Source organism: Calonectris borealis, chromosome 17, assembly GCF_964195595.1.
Source record: "Calonectris borealis chromosome 17, bCalBor7.hap1.2, whole genome shotgun sequence".
Taxonomy (NCBI): domain Eukaryota; kingdom Metazoa; phylum Chordata; class Aves; order Procellariiformes; family Procellariidae; genus Calonectris; species Calonectris borealis.
In genome coordinates, this window is record NC_134328.1 from 12,829,025 (window position 1) to 12,848,925 (window position 19,901).

The window sequence follows — 19,901 nt, forward strand, 5'->3', positions numbered from 1 at the left end:
TTCCCCCCACTGTATTAGCTATGAGAACATTAGTCACTGCAGTGAAACTATTTAAAATTAGCAGAACTAAAATCAATCAGGTACTTTCACAGTTCTGTTTTAGTACTTGAATGTTGTCAATACCTGAGCAAACTACTTGCAGCTATGTCCTCATGAACTGCACTCACTGCAGTGGGTACAAACCTTAGAAATTTACTGAAATCTTGTCTTTGCTAACTGGGTTTTGGAGATAGGGCATGATTAATGCTTCTGACATTTCAATTCTATATTGCAAAGTCTTGTCATTTGCACAAACTGTGCGAAACAAAAGCAATTTAAGTTTCCACAGAGAGCCATGGTCTCAGCAAAACTTGAGAAAAAGGAACTTTCTAGCTATTACTCTGTCTTTGATGACCATCGTGCTTTTGTTATTAGCTGGGAATATGGTCAACTAAAGTTCTCCCACGAAACTCTCAATCTTTAGAAACTGACAAAAGGCAAGGTTTGACAAACTGACAAAACAGGACATCTTAATGAGATTTTTCTGTATGTGGTGTTACTGAATAGTCCACACCAGAAACTGGAATCGGGGGCAGGGCTGGAGAAGAATGTGATGTGGTAGAGAACGGCGTTCCTCTTGCGGATAACATAACCTGAGTGATCCTGCAACTAGTTTTCTACTCACAAAAAAGATTTTAGTGAGTATGTCAAATTGGCGTGATACATAAAAGCAAGTTTGGCTGCAGCTCTTTCTGTTAGTACTGAAACATTCTTAAATAAAACATCATGTTTTGATTTAAGATAGCCACAATTAAATTTGCTAACCTTTCTCCACGTGCTATGTACAACATATGTTTCCTATAACAGGATATATTACACATACTACTGTAGGAAAAGATATAGCCAACTCCCTTAACCCTTAAACCCTTACCTATTATCACTTAATAGCTGATATTATGATAACAAATGGGCCACATGCAGGAGTGTTTTTCTAGGCACAAGTGTCAGGTATTTCACACAATATGAAATCCCCTTTTACCTTAAATTTTGCACTCTAGGTAGGTTTGTCTGCAAAGAGGTGTTCATAATTAACTGGGGAAAAAGAAAGTAGTAATAAATTGGTGACTTAATTTCACCTGGACAAGAACTGGCAGAGTCCTGGGAAAAAAAGCCCCAAACAATTCCCAATCTGTAGCCCCGATTTGAGTCAAAACTTTGCATTTTTATCGCGCAAGCGATCCTCTGTCCTCCTGGAATTGCACATAGAACAACAGGCTCAGGTCATGTAGAAGTGATGAACAAAGATCAGCATTGCCAATAACAAAGGGGTTGTGCCTCCTGTTCCAGGGGAGGATGTGCTGCTTCATCCCGGCCTTTTACCTGCGCGGGGTGGGAAGCGGGGGGCGGCCGGGGGCGGGGAGCGCGGGCCGTGGGCCGTGGGAGGGGGAGGCAGAGGCAGGCAGCTGTCCGCGGGTGGGAGGCGTCTGCAGCTGGAAAACAGCAGCTCCGGTTTCTGATCAGATTTGGGGGTGGGGTGGGAGGTGTGTGTGGGAAAAGCCAAGCGATGGATCTTCCCTTCTTTTGACAACACTCTCCCCTTCAGGACTAACTCTGCACTGGAGGAGAATAACTGCAAGGGAGAACCACTAATCACACCTCCGTGTGGGAACTAACTCTGGGGAGCAGCGTTTGCCGCCAGCCTCAGGATATTCCCTGCCTCCAACCTGAGGTGATTCCTCCTGGAACGGTTCAGTCGCCCCTGCAGTTCACCTTTGCCTGCAGTTAACAAGCGTGCAATTTGGGTTTAATGGAGCTGGGTTTATTGTTCCTCTTTGGACTTACAATTACGTCGACTGCAGGTAACGTGAATTTCTTTCTTTCTTAGCCACTTCCACGCATGCACACAAAGAAAGGCTGGGTGGTGTTTTCTTTTTTTTCTTCTTCTTCCAAAAGGCTGTAAGCAATAGCCCACTCCCATGCGTGGTAAATAACTACACGCCAAAGACGTCCGTAGGTTTAAAACAAAACACTCGCTACCGATGCACCCCAAGCCTGCGGGTGCTACTGGTGCACCCCACCATGCTGCAGTAAATGTAAACATAACGGTGCTTTTAACAGCCCTGAAACTTTTCAGGGCCTGGTGATGGTTCGGGTCCTGTTACAAAAGGGGCTGTAAGGCACGGGGGGTTACTCCCCGTGTGGGGGTGGGCGGGGGTGCGCGGGGGCAGGGGCGCTGGGGTGGCGCAGGGGGAGCTGAGCGCTGCTCTTTCCTTCCCGCGGTGCAGGGTCCGCGCTGCCCCGGGCTCGCTCCCTGCCGCTGCCGGCCGGCGGCGAGCCGCGCTCGGCGGCGCTGGGGCAGAAGGAGCGGGAGGAGAGCGAAGCGGCGGCGCTGCCGGCCGGCGGCAGGGCCAAGGTGGACGGCGGGGCGCTGCGAAGGCGAGCCCGGCGCTGCACTTGCTACACCTACAAGGACAAGGAGTGCGTCTACTACTGCCACCTCGACATCATCTGGATCAACACCCCCGAGTGAGTGCGGGCGGGCGGCGGGACGCGAAATGGCGGGCCGGGCTGCGAAGGGAGCGACCCTCGCGGGCAGGGGGAGGCGAGGGGGCCGCCCGGCGCCGGTCGCCGCGAGGGCTGTGCGGCGGACGGGCCTCTGCCGCGGGGCGGTAACGGGCGGGGCTTCCGTGCCCGCCCCCGGGGGACCCCGAGGGAGAGGCCGGGCGGGGGCGCCGCGGGCCCGGCTGAAGGCGGAGCCGTCCGCCGCCCGGGTCAGGGAGGGACGAGAGGCGTCCGCCGCGCTGCCCGGGTAGCCGGTAGCCCGGTCTCTGCTGCTGGGGTAGGCGCTGCTGGCGGGGCCTCCCGAGCCCCCAGGGAGCGGAGCGAGCCCGGTGGCGTGGCGGGCCGTGCCGCTCCCCCGCCGCCTCGACACCTGCCGGGTGTCGCTGGGTGGCCCGGGCGGAGGGACGCCGGGGTGCTGATGAGCCAAGGAGAGCCTCGGGCCCGTGCCTGCAGTCCCAGCCGCCTCAGTCCGGCAGATTCCCGGTACCTACACACACGTAGCGGCACGGCTGTACGGGTGTACCTTGCTGTACGCAGCACGTGGGTACTGTGTATAGCCCGAGTGAAACTGGCCAGGGGGAAAAAAGTAGTTATTTTTTAGGAGAAATGTGTTTCTAATAAACCACTCACTGGGAAGGGAAGAATAGTGTGTGTGTGCAACTGTCATGTTTTTGATAAAAAATCATGTGGAAAAATACTTTGACATTAAAATAGTAATTTTTGAAAACCTCAATATACCAGATTTAAGATGTTACAAAAGAACGTCTTCTGCAATTATGTTTTATGGGAATGGAGAACATAAGTTTTTGTTTCAACTCATCATAAAAACAATTTTTGAAAACAACATTTCCCATGAATTGGAAATTCTGGGTTTCACACAGATCAGTGGGGGTGAGCACGTATGCAGAAAAACAGGGTCTGGTACTAACAGCACTTAATGAAAAGAATTCATCCAGGAAGAATGACACTTTGCCTACATCCTAAAGGTTAGAGGCCTCCTTTTCCTAGACCATTGTATATATCATGTCTCCCTGAGTAACTAAAACAGTCTTAAAGATTTGTAAAGATTTTCATAGGCTAATAGGTTTCAGTCCTGTAGCAACCACAGCAATCAGTTCATTGAAAAATAATCAGGAGATCAGATGAACCTAAAACCAGATTTCTCTTGATGAACTTCATGAATTAAAGATCTTGAGACTATATGACTGTGAACTTCTACACTCACCATCAAGTATTCCATTGACTAGTTTGGGAACATTTGTACTAACTTGGATCTGCCTTTGAATCAATTGCAAAGCTTTTAATCAGATTATAATAACAAAAGGAATAGACAAATAGAAAGTAGCCGTAAGATAGGTTAAGTCAAATGGGGTTTAGGGCACTTAATTTGTAAATTCATGTCTGTGTCCTGGCTAGAGGCCATGTCTGATGACAAGTCTTTTGAACTTCTACCAACCTGTTAGTATCAAGTATTCACACAAGTCTTTCAATTCTTTGAGTTCCATACCTGCACTAATCCACCCCAGGATTACTTAGAATTATTTTAGCCAAATATTTATGACTCAGTATATTTAAGTCAGAGCTCACCAGTGAAAATGGGGGAATGACATTCCTTTTCCTCTACACACTGAATAAATAGAATTCTGCTAATTTTAAACACACACACACTTTTTTTTTTTAAGGATATCCTGTTTTAAGTCTACAGAAATTATACTTTTCATTCCAGTGGGAAAAGTATTTAGTGTGCATTAATGGTGTGCATTAATTCAGTGATGTGGAGAATTTTTTCCTACCTGAAAGTTTTGTGTAAAGACCACCAAAGAAAGAACAAAAAATAGAGAATAGAGATACATAACATTTTCATGATACCTATAGCATTAGCAATGAAGTACGTATAATAATCCAAATACTAAAGAGTTGGGGCTATAAGTCTCCACTTTCTTAACTGAAGTCAGTTGTACATAAAATAACAGCAAATCTCTCAGATATGTAAAGTCTACCCCCTCTGTCCAGTGTATAGGTTAGCCTGTGACGATTTGACGTGAGTTCTAGGAGATTCTGATTCTTATCACACATAATTTTTATGCCATTTGACTGGACGTTTCTATGCAAGCTGTAGAATGAATATATTCAATTTCAATATTCAATTTGAATATTAAATATTCACACGGAATGATACATTTTAGCTACTCTGCACCAAAGACATGAACCTGTATAACCTAATAACGCTGTAGGAACTAGGTTAATCAGGATGCTGGGGGGCCTCTGGGGTTGATAAATAGGGAGTGGATAATGGTGGAAAGCAGGGGAATTAGTCCAGTAGGAACTGAATTTTCTGGAATCTGTAAGTGCTCATTAGAACTGGAGAAAGGAGGTCCTCTCAAAGTTGGCCGGCTGCGGCGTTTAGAGAGTGGTGCTCTTTGGCTGGCAGAGCCGGGTGTCTGAACTGGGCTGCCTTGCCGTCCTGCTCCTCTAGCTGTTTCTGGGCACTTGCCTGGTCTGAGCCAGCAAGGTGAGCAGTGAAAGGAAAAGCTGTGTTTACAGGTGAGGTGGATGTACAAATCTCCCTCTAAGCTGAAAGAGAGCAGTCTCAATTTTCAAAAGTCCTAGGATTCTTCCTAGGAATGCTTAGTCACTGAAACAAGTATGTAGGCAGATACTAGACATTTTGGACCATGTTCAGTGCAACAGAGGCAGGATTAAGATTTCACATCACACGTCTGAATGAACAGGCACTAATTCTGGCCTCGTGTCCCACCTGGAACAATGTCTTAGTAAGTCAAAAGGTACTTCTGGATGAGAATGAGAGAAATCAGGCCTGCTTGTGGAATTTAATATCCTAAGAAAATTATGCTACTTCTTTTAAATGGAAGTAACCACTGGATCTGTACAGACTGGCTGTATGTAAATGGGGCTTTTACGTTGCTGTTATACGCATGTTGTTGAAAGTTTTCATATTTACTAAAAATTTGGCTCAAATGCAACTTTGAGGACCATAGACACGATGGGAGGCCAGAAAGATGGTGTTAAAGACTGGAGAAGTTTTCCTGACGTGCTGATTCTGATCTTTTTCCTGCTTATTTACTTATCACATCTTTTTTGGTTTTATTTCCTACATCAAACACTACAATTGCTTTTTATTGTTTTTTCCTTTCATATTTCTCCTGACTTATGTTCTTCACTTATCATTTCTTATTCCCGTCACAAATTCCTTAATATTTTGTTTCCAGGTTACTCTCTCCTCCATACTTCAAAGACAAACTTTACTTCCTCCTCTGGTTTCTTCCCCCTGCTTTTCCCAATGGAAGATGCTGTTAAGCATTGTTGTAATATATTCAAAACAAATCTTGGTCATGGCCTCCCCTCCTTTTCTGGAGAAGTGGTTAAAGTTTTTATTGAAACTGTTGGAGGCAGAGTCACGATAGAGGGTCTATTCCTATCCTTGCTGAGAAACCACTTAGGTCAGCAGGGTGACAGTTGTAGAAAAGCACAAAACAGCAGAATATGCAGCCTCTGACTCTCTGCAGCTTTTGCCAATTAAATGAGAAATTATCTCTGCACATATGTTTGAGTATTGCTTTATACTTGTCCATGAACCACTGCTGTTAGTCCAGACCACTAAGCACACCAGTGTTATTTTGACATAGTAAGTCTCTTATGCTGGGAACAACGAGAGCCTTAAGTGGAAAAGAAGACAACCTAAAGAAAGTCAGGTAAGTCAGAATAGAGTAATGCAATTATGTGGTGTAGACAAAGGTTGCATAACAAAGATAATTAAAAGCTAGTAAATTGTTCTTACTGATAAGATTGATTATTCAGGAATTAGTTTGCAGTGTATTTTTTGTCAAGTGATTAATTATGCTTATCTTGATCTATAGCTACAGACACATTTTAAAGAAGAATGAATGAATTGTTGTTTAAACAGTACCCACTAATGTAATACAGCCACGACTTGATACTTAATTCTGTAAATTAAAGAAGAAAATATAGGCAAGACTTCTTCTACATCTGCACTTCTTTAAAGGGGTCCTATATTTCAATATGAACTGAGCTTGTGCATCCAACAGCAAAATGTGGTTCAATTAATGACATTAATGTTTCTGTGTGAAGCTTTAGAGATGCTCAGAATGATTAGTAAAAGATTAAAAGGTGACAACTGTAAGAAAATGATACTATCGTGAAGACACAATATCAGATACTCTTTAATTCTAAAATAAAAGTATAACGGGAATTTATGGCAATAATCCAGACACTTTCAAAGGAGAGTTAGCGTAGATCCACAATGGTAAAGTTATTTCCTCACTCAGACTAATCACCAAAAATTATTATTGCTTTAAGCATCTAAATCAAAGCAAAAGTGTTGGGTTTTTTTTTAGATGACATGTCTAATTTCAGTATTTGCTATTACGCTCAAAAGAGGCTTAACTGAGTGAAATTCTGTGACCATGTTATAAAGACCAGCTTACATGATGATCTAAGAGTTCTGTCATTACATGAATTTCTGAATCAGTAGAATTGGATGGACAGAGCGAAAGGAAGAATTTGATCTAACATCCTTGTGTTTGCAGCTCTGATCCTCTGTACTTACATGTTCTGTTTCCTCCGTGGAAGGACAAGGGCATGCACAGACTTGCAGTCTGTTGCTTTGCTCCACGGGATATATTAGTAGAGGATATGGTGAGTGTTTCACATTGTGTGGTCACAGGCTGACACTACAAGGATGTGCTGTTTTGTCACTTTAATAAAGAAGAAATTTGTTTCTGTAACATATGCAAGTCAGATATTCCTAAGTGGCCATCAAAATTTAGCACTAGATTGTTCCAGATAGTTCCCCTGTAGAAATCTGTTTTCCTGACCTAATGTGACCACCTGTTGCGGTGAGAAAGGCTTTTCATACACTTTCATTTTTTTGGTCTTTCCTGAAAGTGCTGACAAATGGGTCTGTTAGGGGTCCAGGACTTACCAGACTCACAGACAACAGCAGCTGATTCCACATACAGTCAGCTCTCTAACAGTTATAAGTTAATGATCTTTGCTCACTACTGGCTTAGGTCACCATCAGAAAGTCATCTTAGAATGGGAATAATCTATACTCTATCATCGCTTCACTCATAGTTTTGCTCATATATAGAGAGGAAGTGATGTCTTGGGATGTTGTTACGAAAGAGAAGACTTAAGACAACCAATTGGATACTCTTGTTCTAACTGTATGCTGTGCTGGTTAACTTTTCCTTCATAACATCTTTTTGTTACCTGCATCTCATTGATGATTGAATTTTGTTGAACAGAAGCCCATATAATGTAATTTAAAATACTTTTCATCCTTACGGATATTAAGTGGTATTATAAAGTATTACAGTTACCCCATTTTTTGAGAATTACCTTCATCATTAGATAAGTGTAGGTGATGTCCCATATATTACTGGAAGTAAAAATACACAACTAAAGATCTCTTGTTCAGCAAAACAATTAAGCATGCGCTTATAATCTTAATATATCAGACTGAAAATACCTGCTAGCCAAAGGCATGATGATAAAACAGTGGCTACAAGCCAGGCAGTTCAAATAAGGAAGCTGATCTGTTGGTTAAACAGTGCGCATGGTTAACCATCAGAACCAAGTGCCAAAAGTGAAGTGATGAATCTTCTGTTGAGTGGATTTTATTTTTCTGAATGAAGTTTGCCCTGCATTTTGCAGACTTTACATGTTCACTGAAATCTATTTGTCTTACATGTGTGAATGCTACCAAGATTAGACTATGTATATGCACTGTATGTCCTAATGTAGCCTGAATGTTGAAGGATAAAAAGAAAAATCTTAACAAGCTAGTAACAATTAAAATAACTAAAGCTATGGAATCTGTGATTATATTCACTGGCAGAAAAAATACGAAGTATAAAGTAGATCATCTTCCTTATCTCCATCAATTCCTTTTAGTTTTTTCCTTTTTTTTTTAGTTACAAATTTTTGAGAAAATTTAAATGACATTGTAAATATCTGTAATCCTAAAAATTGGAGGATCTTTGGTGTTAAGAAGCTGCACAAATCTTCACATCAAACGGAGAGTATTTCAAATAGATTTACTGAACATAGTAACAGGATTATGCTGTTATTGTTATGTTTTATGACAGACAAACCGATTTGATTTTTAGGCCTGTTATTCAAACACAGTTATTCTGATTGCATATTTAAATCGTGTACTGACTTCACACTTTCAGTGTCTTACCATCTGAAACGTGCACAGCTTGCATGCCCTCCACAGTCTAAAAGTAGAATATACCGTCTTAGTCTTCCTGTAAAGCTAGTACTATTTACAGTACTCACAGTATTGATGTCTTAACAGCAGTATTCTCAGAAAGACTTGAAATGATTTGGCTCTGCAGACTAAAATCCCACGTCACTGCAGGAGCTGGCCCTGCAGAACATGGGGTCAGGGATGAGACACACTAGTAGCTAGTGTCGTGAAATCTCACTACTGCTGCTCATGTTGGTCTAATTCTAAGAATAAACAGTCTTAAGGGCTGTCAAACCACAGTCACTTTCATCAGTCTTAAATTTTAACACCATGTGTTTATTTTCCCCCAGGTTTTTGTTTTATTTGTTTTTAAACCAGCAGTGGATTTTGAACTATACACACTGTGGAGAGTGGTAGAAACATGCATTAGCGTGTGTGTTCTTGGTGGTGTGGTGGCTTCAGAAGCTAGCAATAAGTACTCTGAATTTTAGTTTGAAAAAACTACCATTTGATTCCTTTCATCCGTATTTTCCAGCTGCTCTGCCTTTTGGGATTTACCTCAGTGTATTTGCGTTCTAACTTACTAACAGCACTCCCTGCCAGTCAGAGGAAGAAAAAGGAATTGTGGGAGTTTGGGCCTCACAGACAGAAAATGCTGCACATTTTTTTTTACTTATTTATTTAAACTAACAATCACATTTCTTGCCACAAAACTGGGAGCAGATTAGGATTGGTATGAGGTACTGAAGGATATGAGCAGTGTTGTTTTGAGAGAGGTATTTCTGTGAAACAAGGGCTCAGTTTATTAGGTCAGGTGAGCTCTAGCCAGCCTCTCTGCGTATTTCTCTGCGTATTTGGGGTGTTAATGGAAAAATCCCCCTTCCTGCTTGCTTCATATTGCTTACCTCAAGAAACGTACCCTGGTTTTTCACTCAACAACTCAGATATTTTTCTGATCATATTTGAAATACAAAACATGTAACACACTTTTGACAGCTACAGGAGGAGGATGACTAGTGATAAAAAGCCTTCAGATTCTCTCACAGTACTTAACTTGGGTACCGTGAAGTCCCAGTAGGAGGGAAATCAAAGAACTCGTGTGGTCAGTGAAACTGTATGATGAAGCAGATGTGTGCAATCCTTAGTTATTACCTAAGTTAGCTATAACTAATTAACTATTAACTAATTTGGGGTCCTAACAAATTAGCAAGTATTACTTAAAGAATAAGACTGAAAAAAAAAAAGTGAAGGTTAAACTAAATCTAGAAGGATCGTGGAGGTACATCTTTTTAGATACCTACATCTTTAGGTATCTAGGAACATTGACTACTACTAAACTGAGGATGTGGAAAATAAAGGTGTGGCTATAAAGGGTAAAAGTTTTTTTCCTATGAAAATAATTTTAACTGCAAAAAGCTAAGAAAAAGTACAGCTTCTGTGAATGGAGCATGTGGTTAGGATGACAGAAGACCAACAAGTCAGGCACTCTGAGGAAGGTGTTTCACTTCTTAAACGATGATGATGAGAAGGAGGGTATAATATGGAGGTACACCTATTGTGAACTACTCCATTAAAAATACGCCTGTTACAGAAAGAGTTGGAGCCAACGTTCAGAGCAGCCAAGGATCCCTTCATCTACAGAGCTACATAATATTACTGCAGTAGCTTTATATGAAAGCATACACAGAAATATGTGTTATTTCCCCCAAGCATCTCTCATTCTGGAGATGTTTTGTGTCACTTGGAGGATGTTAAATTTTGCTTCCTTTCCACGTTCTTTGTTCTCAGTGGTCCTTACAGCGATCTCATACATTTTAAGATTGTCTGAAAACACTGGAGACTGCTGGGAGCCTTGCTGGCCTGGATGCATGCCAGAAAATATATTGCTGAATACTGAAATCACAGCATCTAAGATGATTGCTGCAACCCCCTCATCCCTTTGTTTTGGCTGAAACTCAAGTGCCCTGGAGGTATCTACTGTGTTTAAGTGGCTGGGAAAGTAGAAAATAATAGCAGCTCATAGGTCAATTATAACATAGCATGAGAAACTCAGCCACATGTTATAAAAATTAAAATAAACCAATTGGATTTGTCTGCCTGAATTCTGAACATTCACTATAGTATAAATGAGGGACAGCAGGACTTAGGCAAATCATACTACCCAGTTAGACTTGGAGGTAGTAGTCATTCAATGGGCTTTTTTTTTTCTGTGGGAAATTTTCACTGGTACCACTGGTTCAGAATGGCTCTTTCACTATTACTTAATACTTCTTGTCTTTTTCAACAAACAAATGCCTATCTCTGTTAATTTAATGGGAAAACCTTGCTTCAAGACCTAGCTGACTTTCAGGGGGAGAGCTTTTATGATTGTGTTTTGTGGACACAAAGTACAGAAATAATCTAGGTTATTTCAGAATCTCAGAATCCAATCTGCAGATCTATACTTTTTTTCTTTTAAAATTCTAGGAGGAACATTGGCTGACCTAAAGATCGCTTTCCATTGCAGAAATCAAAAGTATGTTTCAAGACAAGAACACACTGTGCTTTTATTAGCTTTGTGCTGCTCTATATTATACATGGAATTATCTTCAGATAACAGATCTGTTGCACTGACTAATCATAATTTTATCACATGGAATAATTCCAGGTACTGGAGAGTTGTGTTAGCATCTTCTTTTTTTTTGCATACAGAATAAAGAACAAATAGCTTATACTGAAGAAGAAACTATTTTCTTAAACTCAGACCTTCTGTAATTTAGAAAGTGTTTTAAAACTGAGCATGCAGACTTTTATGCACCTACTCACTGGCTGCAGTAATCATACTGGTAACTGAACTCTACCAAAGAGGGTCATTTCCACATAAATCTCAGGTTTGTATGTTGCCACACAGATTTTAAAAATCTGTGGATTTTGCATCGAAATTTCCAAAAAGTTTGTAAATGGCTCTTCACCAGTACTTTGGCCAGGGACCTGGTCATAACCACAAGGAACACAGTGTAAGGGAACTGACTGTTCAGGATCCCCAGAAACCTAGCAGCTGGCTAGCCAACAAATCTGCCCCTGCCTAGTTCAGCTATTCCTCATCTTCATTGTGGAGACACAAACTGCCCCGTGTATACTAAAGTCAGCAAGCTTTGACTAAAGAAAACAGATGCCTCACCTGAAATGGAAAGCAAAGAGACTTAGCAACACAAATGCTGGGTGACAATTACATGTTGACAGTAATTCGCATTCAGCATGTAGAAATTGTGATTCTATTTACCTCATTTTGAACCTGAACATTGCAGCACCATAAAAAATAATAAAAAGCAGCATTTGTTAATCGCATGTAACAATGTAAGATTAAGCAAGCTGCTAGGCAAATGTTTCTGATACTTGTTCAACTGAATCTCTTCGGCATCTCCTCTCACTTCTGAAGTGCTGAGAAAGAGGCATGAACTAACTTGAAATACTGACATTTTCAGCTGCTGGAATGATAACCATACACACGCTAACACTTGCTTAAACGTGATTTATGAGTTGCATCAGAGTAACTGACAGGCAAGAAAACATCTACTATATTTTTTAGCTTTTTCTGAATACTGTTGGAAAGGCTCTGGGATGCTATTGAAGTTTATCTGTTTTGGGTTTGAATTTTTGGATTAGCAAAACCAGGCATGTGGGGAGAATTATTATATTTCTATCTCTGATTAGCAGATCTGCCCATTAGCTTACATCATAAAAATTTTTGCTTGGGCGTTCTAGTTAAAATTCTTACACTTGAAAATGTCATTGCATCGGCATGTATTTCTGGACCCTTGAGAATGAAGTGGTCTTGAATACATTTTCCAAGCTATGAAGCATACTCTTATAAGCATTATAAGTTTCATAGAACATAAGGCACTTTATTAGAAAGATTAGAAGCAGTATCTAAAATATCAGTCTCCTCCTTTGCTTGGGGCTGTGATTCATGGTTCTTATAACTTATACTATATACTCCACTCCTGCCTGTTTGCTGGAATTTACTGTCTTTTAGGAAAGACAGTAGGCTGGTACTGGGCCTGTTCCTCAATCACTGGAGTTCACATACTGATGTATTAAGATAAAATTGAAGTTGATGACAATTCTAGTTGGTCCATTAATTTGTAAGCTGCGGCAACTAAGGAATAGAACACGTGCCCTTCTTCCTCTCTGGCTATTCAGGCAGAACCTCTGACAGAGGGCAAACCGCAGCTCAGTCCCGAAGAGATTCTTATTTAGAGAAGTAGAGTAAGAAGAAACAGTATCGTATTTTGGAAAAGTGGACTTTTTAACAAGGAACCACTTTAAATGATGAGAATAAAATACTACGGTATTTTATGTCTTGTTAGCACAATGTGGGATGACATCTGCAAAAGCTGTAAAAAGCTTCTTTATCCCCTGGCAAGCTCTCTGCCATGGAATAGGGGTTTCACGTTTGGCTAGACCAAGCAAAATACATCTTTTCATTTCAGCCTAAATCTGAGCAGGAAGTTGAATAACAGAATTTTACCAGACAGTTTTCGTAGAGGGTTCGCCACTCTTAAACTCCTGTTCCTGTCTCTAAATACTAGCCATTACTTCGTAAAAAACATGAATGTATCCAATAACTGCTGTATGGTCATACTTTTTATGTCCGAAGTTACCTACATTAGCCATTTATCATTCATTATTTTAAAGTAAATGGCAGTATAGAATTATTAATACTCTTCAATTATGAAATGGGACTCACCCCTAATCCTGAAAACAACAAAAAGCTTTTTAAATGACTGAGAAGGGGGGCCAAAATCAAGTCCTAAAGTCTTTTAAGACTAATATGCATATTCTTGGTCTCTCCCAGTGTCTAGGCATAGCCATAGAATGAAGGAAGTAGTGAAAATATGTAACAGTTTCTGCATATAGGCATATCTCCAGGCATCTGCTGGAGAAAGACCATGTCATGGTCTCTGACACACAGAAATACTGCTTGTGATTTTCTATTTTTCAGTATGATTTTATGATAAATCTATATATGATAGGTGTGCTCTGGTTCAGGCTATGAAAGATGAGATGCACTGTTAGAAGCTCATATGTACTGTAAGTGCAGAGGTTTGAAGAAATGATTTGCATCAACCGTACTGATGTTACATCAAAAGTTATTGCAGAGATGAGGAAAATAATGTTTCTGAACCTTTCAGCCCACCATGAGTGTGGGAAAACGGAAAATTTGCAGCTTTCCAATTAATAGCCTAATGATGTTTTCGTGAAAGCAAAGGAAAGAAGTACAACTGTGAAATTAGTGGTTGTAGACTGATTATTCAGACTTTGTTCTGTAACCTTTCTGTAACCCTTCTAGATCTATTCTTACTTCCTGTCCCCTGCCTTTTTTTTTCCCTCCACTCCTCTTTCTTGCTTTTGAACATGAGATTCTTTTCAGAATTTTTGTGTTTGTGGATTTGTGGGTTGCTTAGCCCATCCCTCAAGTACACAGGAACTTTTATGAGTCTCCAGAAGTTCCATGTGGTGTACACCTGCTATCAATTGAGATTCTTTAACAACTTGTAGGAGAATAATTTATGACATCAGTCTAAACTATCCAGCGCTTTTTGGGGATGTTAGCAGGCAGTGATGAAGCATGTCCTTTTCTGATAATAATATTGACTATAACCCATTAAAGAACAAAGCATGCCAGACTGAGAAATAAAGAGAACTACCTCTAGTATTTCTTGGTGTGCTGTGATAGAGTATGATCTCTCATAGGAAAGTTCTAGTAGATACATATGAGGAAGATTATCTAGCTGTTTCTCGCATTTATAACTCCATGGGTCATGTTCCAAACATGATGCAGTAAATGAATCATGCTGACAGTTTTCTCCAGTTCTCAATGATAAAATTAATGGCAAATCAGGGTCTGAATCATGAAGGTGACAACACCGACATGATGTTACTTATCTGTTGGAAATCGGCACAGCTCCCGTGTCACTTCATACCAGCTATGGCACTGAACATAACAAATTTTGTGCATTTTTGGGGGGTAACCAACACAATAAAGGAATAAGCAGTAAAATAAGCAATAACCTGGGGATGTATTTTGTATCAGCTGTTAGGTAATCAAAATTTTTTTAGATAGTCAGTGTAGCTGCCAATTAATTCTGCCAGTTAAGCTGATTGTCTGCTACTTTATAACTTCATGAAAGCCTGAGCTGATTGAGCAGAAGTTGTAATTTGTTATAGGGAGAACTTGTTACATAAGCATAGAGTTTGATTTTTGTGCCGCTATTTATAGCTTTGCATCAATAGATCTATTTTCTAAAACAGAAAAAATATGGAATATCATTTTAATTGGCTCCTAAAATACACACTATTTGTGATTCTCACAACAGGAGGACTGTGCCATATGGGCTGTCTAACTATAGAGGCAGTTTTAGAGGCAAAAGGTCTACAGGCCAGATTCAAAGTACTTTCCAGTCTTCATTTCGATGTTCTTGTTTGGATGCTCATGACAAACAGTGTATGCAGTTTTGCAGAAGAATGCAAGACAGAAGAAGGTGAGTATCTTTTCTTAGTATTGCAAACTGTCTACATGATTTGACTATTTCATGGAGATAAATTAATCAAGTTGCATGTATCAAATGAAACCCATTAACAAATGTATTGATTTTAAATAAAATTCTCATCTCCAGTTGTGGTGGGTTAACCCTGGCCAGCAGCCAAGCACAGCTGGTTGTTCACTTCCCCCTTAAGTGGGACAGAGGAGTGAATAGGAAGAACAAAAGCAAGAAAACTCATGTGTCACAATCAAGATAGTTTAATAGGTGAAGGAAAAAGGCCAGACCCCGCCAGACCCAGTACAGTACTGTTTTGAATTTTCTTTTTGCTGTTTCTTTTTATGATGTGGTATTTTTGAGACAGCAGATCTCCTGTCCAGTTAGGGGCATGCTTAATATTGCACTATATTAGAATTTTTTAAGTTTTATCTATTCTAATGAAGAGTACAACATTGTCATTTTACAAATGGCTCTGTAAGGGTAATTGATGAGAACACAGTGACAAACTTAGAAAATTTCTCTTCCCCAGAAATCATGGTTCCATGAAAAAGACAGCGGAGAAAGACCAATGCAGGGAAGAGGAACACACTTTCATTCAGTAGGACAGAGAGTTCGGAGGATTCTGAACAGTCAGCTATGCTACAGTTATTTAATGTTGAAAAGAAATACTAATTTTCCATAAATTTTCTTTGTATTTGCAGAACTCTAAATTCTTTCAACTGAATATTATCACTTCTTGCTAAATAAGGGCAGAATTTGGCCCATCAGTTGTTTGTTTGTTGTTTTTTTTAAATTTATTTTTTAAAATAACCTTTAGTATACACAGAACTACTACAACCTTCCTCATGCTAATATGGCTCCTTCAAAAGTTGGATTCTTTGGCTATAAGCCAATACATATTTTGGCAACATATTTTTTCTTCTTTTTAGGGCAAGGTCTGTTCCTGTCTGTCATCTTTTTGCTCATTTGGCACTGCAACAACTTAAGCTACATGTCCCAATGCAGTGCTTCAGTAAAACTTAAAATTGTCAAGGTAAAGAAACAGAACAAACTTTGTGGAAAAAGTATTTGGAGGGAAAAATAAATCTACTTTAGATGTCAGATATAAAGAGGTTACTGTGACCTAGTAGCCAGTTTCAAAAAGTTCCAGTTCCAAATCTACCCTTAATACTATTGCTACATAAGAAATACAAAATGATATCAGGATAAGCAAATGCTTGTAGTTCTGGGTAAAATGAAGCAGCCATTAGAACTAGAAAAGTTAAAAAAAAAAAATAGTCACACCATTACCTAAAATTTTTTTCTATGAAGGGAAGCATTTGGATTAGAAGTCCCCAAGCTGAATTTATTGCTATGATTATTTGATCAGAGCTAATTAGACAACTGGGTAGCATTCACTCTGTGTACACATAATCAAGGAGATGAACCATAGTTCAATCAGATAATAGGGAGTTAGTTCTGAATAATTAAGCAGTTTGGTTTGTTTGGTTTTTGTTTTGTTTTGTTTTTTAAAGCTTTAACGTTTATTTGCTGAAGCTCAGAAGCAAGAACTTAAACTACAACTCTCCCTTGAGATGGACAAACTTGATGGTTCAGTCTGATGCCAGTGGAGAATTCAGCAATATGCAACACTTTCATTTCAAGAATGCCACTTTGAGGGCATGTGAACCTGTATGAAGAAGCTTTCTCCCATGCTCCCTTTGCGAGAGTCTCAGTAAAGGATAATCTTTATCATGTAACCTAGCAGGGAACGTATCACTATTGAAGAAAAATTCAAAGGCAGATCCAAACTTCAGCAACACAAAGCTTCAGGAAACATTTTTCTATGTGATTTAAAAATAGAAACATACTGTTCCACTTACCGCTTGCTATATGTCTGAAGAATCCATCCACAGCTTTATGCAGGCAGCTGTAATTGGAGAACATGATGAGTTAGAGAGAGATTGCCTATCCATGAGTTCTCATTAAGAATAAACAGATACAAAATATTTCTCTTGTTAATGTATGCAAGCCTGAATCATCATATTGTAACTTCGTGGCAGATGTTTAAATGACAGTATCTATGCAGAATAAATATGAATGGCTAATATAAAATATTACTATAAACTATAGCAAGTTAAGAGTATACATTGAGTATTCAATAGATTACCTAATTTAGGCACAAATTATTCCTGCACTTCAAAGTTCCGTTCAAAAACATTTACAGTGATTATTTAAGGATGCACTGTAGTTGATGAACAGAGCTCCAATTCATCCCAAAGAATTTCCTAAAGATAAAAGGGTAGGACTGTGGAACTTCAAATGAAACTTCATGCAATCAGAATAACTTGCTGTACTAGACCATTTGCTATTCTAAGACCCTACATACGTTATCATCCACAGTACATACATTCATCTTTGCTAGTAGTATAAATCACATTTTTATCTCTTCATTGAAACATCATCACTGAATAACTTGGAAACTTGGCAATAAGGGTTATATCCAGCCCTGGACATTTTTCAATGTAAATGATTTCTTCAGAAATTATGGACTTTTTTTTGATAGGAGGATGCAAGAATAAGCTAAGGAAAAAAGAGTAACTTTTGCAAATCCTGTTTTATATTATTTAAAAAGAAAGAGAGGAAATCCCTTACTCGTGACATTACAGGTATTTTTTTGGTTTGACTGACCTTCATGCAGACTTTCCCTAGGGCACATAAGTTGAACTGTAACCCAATGATATTAAATTATATTTTATCAGAAGAAAGATGGAGACCAAAAGAAAAATGAAAAGAAATTAACAGCAAAAATGGTTATATAGGCTTAAAGCAGTGGTAATAGATTTTGTTTGAAACAAGAAAGGGAGGTTTTTGCCAAAATATATATGATATATTTTATATATATGTGGATATATTTCATAAATAAATTATTATAGTTATAAAACTAAAGATATCTTTCAGTTATTGCATTTGTATTAGTTTCTTACTTGCTGTACAAATGATTTTGTACATTTATAGAAAATAAGATTATTTATTGTATAAAAACACTTCACATACTATTTTCCCATAATTTTTAAAAGACATTGTATAGTTTTGAGGATTTTAAAAAATAATCGAGCTTTGTTATGAAGAATGCTTAATGTTCATTTATAACCACCAACTGGAATTTTTTTTTTTCCCCTGAATGCATATGCCCAGATCACACAAAAACTTGCCTTCTTCAAGAGATTGATAGTTCTCCTAACAGTTTGAGAATTGAGTATGAAAACATAATAAAAAATTCTTTGATAATAATTACATATAAAAAGTTACATTTCAATTTTGTGTCCCTTTTGCTATAAATGTAACCCTCATCTGGCCTAATTTGTATCCTGGGACAAACGAGGAGGTAATGGTCATTTGGGCTGTGAGTTCTCTTTGCGAACAATGTTCACTGACTTCAGCTTCAATCATCTTTTTTTTTTCCCTGGAATTGCAAACACAACCCAGTGCTAACAAGGCTGTCAATGCTGCCTCCTTGACTGATACAATTCAGCTTTTAGATGAACTGCTCAGTCTATGTTTGGATTTCTACTGTCTTCCCCTACGTTAATTCAATTTAAATGTTGCATTTGAAGATGGATTCACACCTTCCCCAGTCCCACATGCTTTCACTCTATTTTAAACGTTCACAGAAAAAAAATTGGGTTCTTTCTTTGGCATGCAGGTAGATTTAGCCCTTAAGTAGTGGCTATGTGTTGCTATTATTGTGCTTTTTCCTCAAGAAAGAAAAATCCAACTTTTTTCTATGTGAATTCCACTTTCAAGTAGTTTGGGACAGGTTTTGGGACTCTGCACAGTAGCTGAAAACATTGTGCCAATGTACCGCTAGCAGTTAATGTAAAAGTCAGTCTGTCATGAGTACAGCAAAAGAAAGAAAATGAGAAATACTGTTATATCAAACCCAGAAGAGGGAAAATCTAAAGTTTACTGTAGATATCTCCAAATAAATCTATAAACCACAGCATATACCTGAAAATTACATGTGCTGGGTTCTGGAGTCTAACTACCATTATGCTGTCTGGGAACAGTTAACGGCCATGAGATTGTTTTTACCTAATTTCATATGTTTATAGAAAATGTCACCATTAATATTCCTCAGCTCTTCGGGACTCAGTTTACCTATTTTTAATTTGTAACTAGAAGATGTTAAGCTAATTTGAAATCCTATTTTTTAAAAATTATACACAAAATTAATTTCACATACAACTACTGAATGTTTTTAACTAAGAAACAACTCTTAAAATGTGATAAATCATAAAATGATTATTTGCAGAAGTTAGAAATAAATGTTCTTTCAACATGTAACATTAGCATAGTTAGGTGTAACGCAGAATTATTCTTGGTCTGGGATATTGAGGACACTTGGGTTTACTTTTGTAACAACAAATCAGTTCTGGTTCTTACTCTATTCCATGTAAAACCATTTATATATAACTCTGCTCTAATACTGTCAGAGTTGCATAGCTCTCATTCTAGTTCCCATTAATAAAAGTTCAGTTTTCAGTTGTTAATAGCAATAAGAACAATAAAATCATCAAAAGTCTAGAACTAAACAATGTAGAAGGGAGGTTTGGAAGAAT

General features: G+C 38.9%; 1 protein-coding gene across 1 annotated transcript; it reads left to right on the plus strand.

Moving 5' to 3' along the window:
* Positions 1 to 1,525: 1,525 nt before the first annotated feature.
* Positions 1,526 to 18,541, plus strand: EDN3 (endothelin 3). Its single transcript, XM_075166097.1, has 4 exons — positions 1,526 to 1,838; positions 2,265 to 2,505; positions 15,136 to 15,300; positions 16,815 to 18,541. Exons 1-4 carry the CDS (start codon positions 1,787 to 1,789, stop codon positions 16,975 to 16,977), a joined length of 621 nt encoding a protein of 206 aa, XP_075022198.1. The 5' UTR covers positions 1,526 to 1,786; the 3' UTR covers positions 16,978 to 18,541.
* The last annotated feature ends 1,360 nt before the right edge of the window (positions 18,542 to 19,901 follow it).